The 9891-nt window shown below is 39.1% G+C and overlaps 1 protein-coding gene across 1 annotated transcript in view; it reads right to left on the bottom strand.

The window, feature by feature from the left end:
• Positions 1-4242: 4242 nt before the first annotated feature.
• The window catches only part of GPR139 (G protein-coupled receptor 139), a 78439-nt gene continuing 72790 nt past the window's right edge, over positions 4243-9891 (bottom strand). The window contains exon 2 of the mRNA XM_066577496.1: positions 4243-5182. Coding sequence (XP_066433593.1) covers positions 4248-5182 — 935 coding nt within the window. The 3' untranslated portion in view covers positions 4243-4247. The remainder of the gene's footprint in view (positions 5183-9891) is intronic.

Here is a 9891-nt window from a genome sequence, read left to right as displayed (position 1 = left end):
GAAAGTCTTCAAGCTAGAATCATAAAAAAGGGAGAAAAAAACAGTTTAAAACACTTATTATTCAATACAAAAAAATGTATCTATGAAATCTGTAAGAAGAAAGAAAAGAGACTTAACAAGGATTCATTAGATTGAATTCCGTCTCGGTAAAATTGCACATCATATATCAATTTATTACATTCCTATTTCATACAGCATCAAATAAAAGTATAGATACATCATTTATAATGACTAGGTTATATGGTTTATAAAAATCGTAATAAGTATTTACATCTAGATAACATTCACATTCCCATATATAAACACGGCCCATAAAACATGTTGTCTAATAGCTTATATTCCATCCGTAAACAAGAGATTAACATGGGTGCGGTGGTCTGCTTACACTCATAGGGGAAATGTTACATACAATTGTTCTTTGCCGTAGGTGACATCATTTGGATGTTCTCCTTAGACAAGAAGCCACAAGTGACATTCTGGGTGTGTATATTTTTGCACAATGTATTATTGCAAGAATTCCAGTGCCACTCTAAGAAAGCAACAGTACACAATATATTATGTAAATGCACTTTCATTATACCTATGCTCAATGGTAGCAGCCAGTTTATGGGCTGGATCTGTACATAGTGGCTATAGCATGACAACCCCTACTGAATGATGTTGACATAAAATTGTTAAAGTGACTCTCCATTCTTATGAATATCTATATGACAATATTATGTACTTAGAATCATTATGTCCTTGCTGTGATAGAATTCAGCTCCTTATGATCTTGTGGTCTGCATGTATTTGTACTGAGGAGCCAATCAGAAGGAGCTGTTGCAGGACAAAGCAGAGCCTGAACCAATGAGGAGACAGGGGGTGTGTCTCAGACTAGCTTAGACTTCCTTGAGGCACTGTAGCAAGGCTGTAGTGACAGATCACAGCTCCGACTTAATGGAGCTGAGCTAAAAAGCAGCCAAGGAGCAAGATCTGAGTAAACTAAATAGCAGGTAATCACCCCTTATATTTAAGCCTAGGACTGGACAGTCACTTTAAGCACTGCTAAAGTATTAGACACCCTGAACAAATACAATACTAGTGGCTTTTGTAACTATAGTTTTCAAAGTGCATTTTACTATTTTGGTTTGCAGCACATACTGTATAATGCACTAAAGCTATGAAGCAAATTGCAGTCACCATTGACACACATAACAGCGTTTTGCTCTTCAAAGTAGACAAACACATAACTAAAGCTGTAAAAAGATTAATAATATACAGAAATACATTTCTATTGGAATAGGGTTTGTATACTCCGTAAAAGAATGCCCCATAAACACTAAATTAGCAAATTGTGCTGCATTACAGGTGTAGTCCCAAAAAACATTCCCAAATGTTTTGCTAAGTAAACATGTGAGGTTGGTAATGACCAGGTGATGAAAAGAGCTCAACTCAATAATATGTAAAATTAAACTGTAAGGCAGAGTATGCCCCTACAGTAATGTAAGGCCTACATGGTAACGCCTATAGATTGCACATAAGGTAAGGCCTATAGTACAAAATAAGCCCTATAATATGTCTATAAGGTAAGGCCAATAGTACAAGATAAGGCCTATAATATATCTATAACTTAAGGCCCACTGCAGTAAATTCCAAACTTTTTTATTGGGAACTCTCATAAGATTTCACTCTTCCGAGGAACCCCTACAACTATCCTATTCCATATTATATCTATGTGACAGCTCTTGCTACTGCTGCCTTCAGTGAAACTTCAAGAAGTTCCCAAGGAACATCAGAGTCCCACAAAACCCTGGTTAGTTAACACTGTCTATACTTCTTTACACCATAGAAAATTACTATAATAGTACATTTCATTGACATTATAGAAAAGCAGTAGTCAATGTACAAGAATGAGAACAAAAAGAAAACAATATTAAATGTATTTTTGAAACAAATGCAATGTGCACATATTAAACCTGATAAAACGAACAAAAAACAATACAAATTTGTGGTGTTCCACTTTAAAGGGAATATATCACCTGTATTTTTTACTAATTAAAACCCCAATGCTAGTAAAAAAATCTTTTTTCCAATCTGTTTTTATTTTCTGCTTTGTAGATTTTTTTTATTCTGCTAATTGCAGCCCAGGCAAGATAGCCACCCTCGTAATCATGTGCAGAAACCAACATTCAGAGATACTTTACAGCAGCCACATGGATCATAGGAAACTGCAGTCTGGAGATGACTCATAAAGTTATATTATAGAGGGTTGTGAGCATGCTCTCTGATCTGTGCAGTGGTCATTGTGCAGGGAGGGTGAGGAGGTGAGTTGTGACTATCACCTATTGTGAATTGTGGATCCTATGTTTTCTATATGTAGGTGTCACCTTTCATTGTAATCCTGACTGTGATGTTAAAGGGTTGTGCTCAGTGTCAGACTGAAGTGCCTAGGGCACACTGGAAAAATAATTCTAGGGGTCCACTGAATTCCCTATACACTTCCCAATACCCCTAGATGTAATCTCAGTCAGCCAATGCATCTATATAAATAGATACACTATATGAAAGTATATGCTGCCTATCTGTATATAGTGCTGCAAATGTACTGTGCCATGAAGAAGCTGAGAGCCCACTTTTAGCTTAGAGGCCACAGGGGGCTTCACCTGTTCATCAGTGAGCCAGTCCGGGCACCAGTTGTGCCAAGTTATAAAGTTATGCCCTATCCAAAAGATAAGGGATAACTTTATGATTAATGGGGGTTCGACCACTGGGCATTCCATTATCCTGAGATCCCCCAGTAAATAGAGTGGAGGTTGCTCCTCACTGTTCCATTCACTTCAATGACAGCGCTGGAGATTGCTGAAGTACTTGAACTCAGTAATCTCCGATACCGTCATTGAAGTGAATAGAGTGGCGGTGCACCGGCATGACCTCTACTCCATTTACTGGGAAACCAATCAAAGCCCGGTTCTGAGCCCTAGCATTTGGACCCCTACGATAATAAAATGATACCCTATTTTGTGGATAGGGAATAAGTTTATAGCTTGCCACAACCCCTTTATTGTGTTGACTGCCGAAAAGTAATCTCTACAGAATAGGAAGGGTATTGTTAGGCTTAGTAGCCAGAGTGAAAACTGCAATATTTCAGAATTGTATTTTACAACGTAGATAATGACATGGAAAAAAAAAAAAAAATAAACACCAAAAATTCTAAAACTTTTTACATAAAAACTTAACTTAAATACTAAGTAATTTTCTTATGACATATTCCCTTTAAAGGCTGATATTACAGTCAACCCCGTTGCTTCGGTTAGTAAGAACAATAAAAACATCAGAGATATACACGTAGGATAGATATTGCAGATTGTTTTCGGTGGAAAAAGTTGTTTTTGCTCATTGTGCTTGTATTTTTACAATCACTATTCAAGAGAAAGATAATGTTTAACAACCAAGTTGAAATTGTACTCTGTATGCACCAGAGGAAGTAATGAAAGTGTGGCAACATTAATGGATTGCACTGAAGTAAATGTCCTTTTTTCCCCCCGTTTTACATAATACCTTCATGAATAATTCAAATGGATGAAATGTACAGATGATTGCACTGCCGAATACTTTCTGCAGGTTGTATGCATACATAGCTTACATTAGGTATTGTACAGCATAAGTAGCAGGTCAAGGCATACACAAAACACACTGTTACATCTGACATATCATCGAAAAGCTGCAAAAAGCAATATATCAAAACTTTAATTATTCTATACAAATACTCCAGTGGGTTTTACAACGTATGTTCTAGTTGCTATATCAGTATAACATCTTGTAATGCAAGTTCACATAGCTAACTAATACTTCAAATCCCAAATAGTCACTTGGTGAGATAGAAAAAAAATGACAGTAGCTCTTAACTCTATGGGTTTATTGGTTAAATTAAGCACCAAGGAGTGTCTTTACAAGATGTCTCGAGGACGTCGTATTGCAGTACTGAATGTAAATGGCATATATCTAAATAATTCCGCATGTGAAGCCGTCAAACTCCTGTCACAATATCTACTGCAGTAACACTGGGCTTCAACATACATTTGACTTGGCGCCCTTAACCTCATCCTGGATCTCAAGATCACTTTAGCCGTCATTCCCATGCTCTCTGTCACCGGTGACGTCAAATGATATGGCCTTTAGAAAGCGCCTGCACACTCGAGTGCAAAAAAACAATTCCAACAAGCTTTTTCAATCAGCTGGATTCTCAAACCATCAATTCCACCAGTGCATCATGGCGAGATTTTCACGGGTTTACCATTCTTGTCGTACTGATAGACAAACATTTTAATACAATGAGAATTGGCGGGTGAAATCCAAGGGCTACTGGTAATGGAGAAGTTATAATTTGTATAAAACTGAACTGGTTGTTTCTGGCACTTGAAAAATGCCTTGAGCGTCCCGGCGGCCATTGTGCGAAATCTTTTACTTATAAAGCAATAGAGGAAAAAATTAATTGCAGTATTTAGGAGTGCTAACATATTGGCAATGTCTGTTACTATGTGCACTAGCCAACTATTGTCTATAGGAGATACATAGAGATGATAAAGTATCATAATTATTCGTGGCGCCCAGAGGATGGCAAAGATGGATGTTATTGTAAACAAAATAGCAGTGGTTTTTCCCGTGGAGTATCCTCGAAGTCGAAAATTGCTTTTCCTACGGAGCTTGTAGACGATGATGGAATTGAGAACGAAGAAAATAGAACACGGAACCAAGTAGACTGTGAAACAATGTATCCAGATAAGGATGTGATGTAGAGAAGTGCTTGTGTAATCCTCGGTCCATATGTTGGGCCACCAATAGTATGGGATGCTAGTCAAGAAGCAAGTGATGTATACACTTACAATGACTTTCCTAGTACGAGCTGGGAAGGAAACAGTATGGTATTTCAGAGGATGGCAAACTGCTATATATCTATCAATGGTTAACGGGACTGTAATCCAAATGGATGTATGTATGGAAGAAAACTCCAGGACTTCAATCAACTTGTTCAGTATTTGAGGCATCTGCTTGTTAAGGATAAAGTCCTCTAAAAGGAAATCCACAAACACTATGAAAAATAATACCATGATGTCTGCTGCAGCCAAGGCCAAGAGATAGTTGTAAGAGGACTTCTGTCTTCTGGCCACAAGCTGAGACAAGATGATCACTGTCAGAATGTTTGCTGAGGACACAAAATGGGAGAAGATTAATGTTTTATTTTAAATTTATGCAAAGCTACTGTATAACATATTCATTTTGCAAGCTGTATCTTTAATTCTCAGTCTTCCATGAGCTAGTAGGCGGAGACCCTTATGATGTCTCCCATATACTGCATATGGAGAAAACAGCAGATTCTGCTCTCTAACTCTCTGCAGCACACACAGAAAAATAACAGCATCTTGCAGGATCATGTACCACAGTACTTAGCAGAGTAGATGTTTTTCCAGTAGCTGTATCCAGTTTGCAGTAGCTTTCTCCGTCCCTTTCCCCCTCCCCTCTTTATAGACTTCTATGAGCAGCATGAATCATCCTCCTCCTACACTTCCTGTGTTCCATCTCAGAGCCTCTGTTACTAGAGATAAACTTCACTTGACAACTGTCGGTGGACAGCAAATCTTATGGCAGAGATCCAATTAAAGGTTTAACTAAATAATATGGCTTTTACCACATTATTTAATTACCGCTCATATGGCATTGAACCTGCTCTTGAGTTCTGGTAATTTAACTTTTTATACACGTGGATCCATAACTGCTAAAATTGCAGTAATTTGCGATAAAAAGGAATCTGTCATCTACTTGTAGCCCCATCAGCTAAGCTTTTGGACTGAAAGTATGTGACCCGCTGATACCAGGGATATAAGTGTTTTACTTACCTTCCTTGTTTATCCTGTGGTTTCCCCGCTGAAAGTCATTGTTGAAAGTTGCTAAGTAGTCCTCATGTTCTAATTTTATAATGGGCGGTCTACTTAGCAGCGCTGCTTAATGCACTGCTGTGGGTGCTTCAAGATCTAACACCGGAAGAATGACGGGACATGCAGATATAACACTTACATCTCCCAGATAAGCTTAGCTTATAGGGCTAAAAGTACGTAACAAAGTCTCTCTAAAATGTCTGTCAGCAGATTTCGATGTAGATGTTTGTGTGAATAGGATCTTGGGAGCATTTGATATAAACAAGTTACTACATGATCTATGCACTAATAACCAAAATAATCTTCATGTCATGTTCACCAATAATCCAAATGTACATAGACTAGCAAATGTAGAAAACTATATATGACATGAATTGTAGATAACATGTTCTAAAATCTAGCCAACGTATGTCTAAGACACAGATAATTTTTTTTTATTAATTCACTTTTTATTGAAAGATTTTCATACAGGGTATTCAACCTTACATAAGTACTAACTGTTTGTCCAAAATTCAATAACATGAAATACAAAGAGTATTTAACAGAATTTGTGTGCGAGTATAACCGTCATGACTGTAAACCCTTATCAAACGGACATATATCTGGGCTGCCCAGCCTGGTCAGACACCCGGCTCTGAAGCTTAATTATCTGGCCAGAGTGGGCATAGGTCATCACATTCAAGTACCTATAATTATAAAAACTTTACAACTTATCAGTAAGGTAAGGCTTAAAGGCTAAGAGGGGGGGGGGGCAAAGGGGGAGGGGTGGAGACGGGGGGGGGGGGAGAGGGGGAGGGGGGGAGGAGGGGGGGCAATGTCAAATCTCCGTATTTAGACTTCAGACTTTGGATCTGCGCTTAACGCCACTTAGGTGGTCGAGGTGTATACACCGGTGCCTCCCACACGTCACCTACTTCAATTCTTTTGTGAGTAACAATATTACTTCCACATACCTCTTAGGTCCCTGAGGTGTTTTTCAGGTTAAGGTTAAGATTAAGATGCCTGGATGCAGGCGGTCACGCCCCCACCGGGGGATTGCGGGGACGCTAGCACCCGAGCAGCGTTCTCCCAATGTCTCCAACTGTTACTTTATCCAATTTGGCCACGAATGCACCAGAAAGGTCCCAGTGTATACACAAAACATATTAAAAGGGTTCCAGTCACTCCAGTCACCGGGCTGGTAAACGTATTTAACTTCAAAGAAAAGTGTCACGCTTGTGAGCAAATTCCTTTAAAAATGGTGGGATCCATTGAACATGGTGTATTAAGTTTGGCGGGTTTTCAACTATAATGATCATAATTAGAGATGAGCGAGTATACTCGCTAAGGCACATTACTCGAGCGAGTAGTGCCTTAGCCGAGTATCTCCCCGCTCGTCTCTAAAGACTCGGGGGCTGGCGCCGGTGACAGGTGAGTTGCGGCGGGGAGCAGGGGGGAGCGGAGGCAAGAGAGGGAGAGAGAGATCTCCCCTCCGTTCCTCCCCGCTCTCCCCCGCCGGCCCCCGAATCTTTAGAGACGAGCGGGGAGATACTCGGCTAAGGCACTACTCGCTCGAGTAATGTGCCTTAGCGAGTATACTCACTCATCTCTAATCATAATGCATAGTTCTTATGCGTGGAGTCATTCCTTTCCTTTAGCTTTTATGCTTTTATAGTGCGGGGAGAAGTTTCCAGGCAACCTGATTAATTACTGCGGGAAACAATTCCACTCCACTAGTTTTCTTGAGTAATTTTCTTCATTTCTTTTGGGTGCGGTGTTGTATGTATCTATTATACTGTATATTGAATTACCAGTCCTTGGCTATCCTTATTTATGCCTTTTCACTACCATCTTATACTATAGATGGCAGTAATGTATGAATGTAAAAGAGATGCACAAATATTCCATATATTTAAAATATGATTAAAATATATCTGGGACATATAAGTATCATATGCAATTGATCTACTTTAATTGGTGGTTTTTATTTCTTTTAATGATTTTCTTGTTCTTTCCTTATTATGGATGAGCCGTTTGCTGCTTATCTTCTGACTCATTAATCAAGCACGGCAAATACTAATAACGTTTAAAAACATCTCATTAGTGAAGCTTCTTGAGTTGTATATGAGTTATATTCAATTAATGATTTTAATTACTGACCGATAGGATGATATATTCTGCTATCCAGGAAAAACACAGTATGGTGTTACATTTCAGATAAACTAGCTTTACTATTGTGGACATTGCATTTCTTATACACTCGGTGACCATATTAGGTCCACCTGTACACTATCCTAGCAAAGGTATTTGGACCCAAACCATGCCACACAAGATGTAGACCCATGGCAATGCCAGCCATAGTTTCCTGCCTCATTCCAAGGATCTTACAATTTACGTGAGGTATCATTGTGGGGTGACACATTAGTGGACTATCGGTTTGTGAGATTTTTTCCTAAATTCCAGGTTGCCAGATCAACTGTAAGTTACGTGATCACAAGGTGGAGGAGAGAGGAACATACCACACTTAAACCAAGAATCGGACGACCCAAAATATTGACCAAAGGGATAAACGATAGCTGGGAAGGATTGTCCTCAGAGATCACATTTTCACTATCCAGAAGCTCAAATCTGCAAGTAAGTGAGAACCCAGTCAGTGTCAGCACCAGAAGACGGGAGCTACATGCTATTGGGTATAGGGGTTATGTCGTTGCACATAAGCAGTCCATCACAAAGCCATTGTGATTCTTGTTCAGTTGTCCAAGTACGTTTGGTAAGATAGTGTATATCTGCTTGTTACATGGGTCTTCCAAGGATTTACATTGATGGCTTACATTTGGAATAAACTATCAATATTGATGGATCCACTGCTCCTTCACTGTTGTATTAGACACCATGCTGGCACTATACATGTGGCTGTGCCTGGCATCCCAGCTCAGTCTCATTTTTGTGAATGGAGTAGAACATGGGATTAATTGCATTACAAGAAACAATTCCATGTACAGAAGAGACAAGGCAGATTGAAAATGCCCAATAAAACTGTCTTACATGCTTTGCACCAGATTTATGGCTTATTTAAGACACTTTTAGATACATTTTTGCTGCGTCCAGAAAAGTGGGTGGCTTCATGGAAAAGTAGTCATGGATAACAGTATATTCATGCAAGAATTTTTTTCACAAGAAACTGGCATAAAACAAAGCCAATTGCTTTTATGTATAGGGGGAGAATGGTCACTCTGCGTGATGAGGGCGGGGAGGGACCGGCATGGCCCACCCCCATGACTCAGATCTCAGCTACAAGCCAAACTTCAAAGTTTATTTATTCTGAAACACTGCAGCTTTTCAGAATAAAAGACCCACAGAGGTAATGGGCATCCCTGCCCCAGTTTCATGCTGCTTGTGTTTAGGCAGTATATCCGGATGACAGGATCCCTTTAAAGTCAATGGGCATCGCTAATTTCTGTCCTGACAGAATCCCCTTAATCGGGTCTGTCCAGTTACTGCTATGCCCTTTGGCATTTTCCTTGACTAAATAGCGCTTTTTTTGCATTGTATGATTTTAATATTTTAAATCCCAAGGGTAATAAGCAGACAAGGGAGAAGTAGAATATAGAAATTTATCAGAATAATCCATCTTAACAATAGACCTATGTAGCCTTAGATCTACTCAAGGATTTACATTTACTGGTCATTGTTGTATTCTTATTATTCTTGTATTTGTTCTTCTACTTCTTCTTCTTAGATTTGATTCTTTAGAAAATGGTAAACAAGACTACAAACATTTCTGATCCCCAGAGATTTGAGATTAATAAATGCCTCGTGAAGGAGGAAATTTAGTGGAGAATGGCTAGACTCCTAAAAACTACCAAATTTAAGACTCCAGGGGCAGCCCAGGCAATACCAATGTGGTTCACTGTTGGAAGTGCAGGGTAACCCACCAAATTATTATGGTGTAATTAATAGGCTGCTGGTCTGCATGGTGAACTACATATATGTACATATA

Source organism: Eleutherodactylus coqui, chromosome 8, assembly GCF_035609145.1.
Source record: "Eleutherodactylus coqui strain aEleCoq1 chromosome 8, aEleCoq1.hap1, whole genome shotgun sequence".
NCBI lineage: Eukaryota > Metazoa > Chordata > Amphibia > Anura > Eleutherodactylidae > Eleutherodactylus > Eleutherodactylus coqui.
This window is presented reverse-complemented; position numbering and strand designations above follow the sequence as displayed.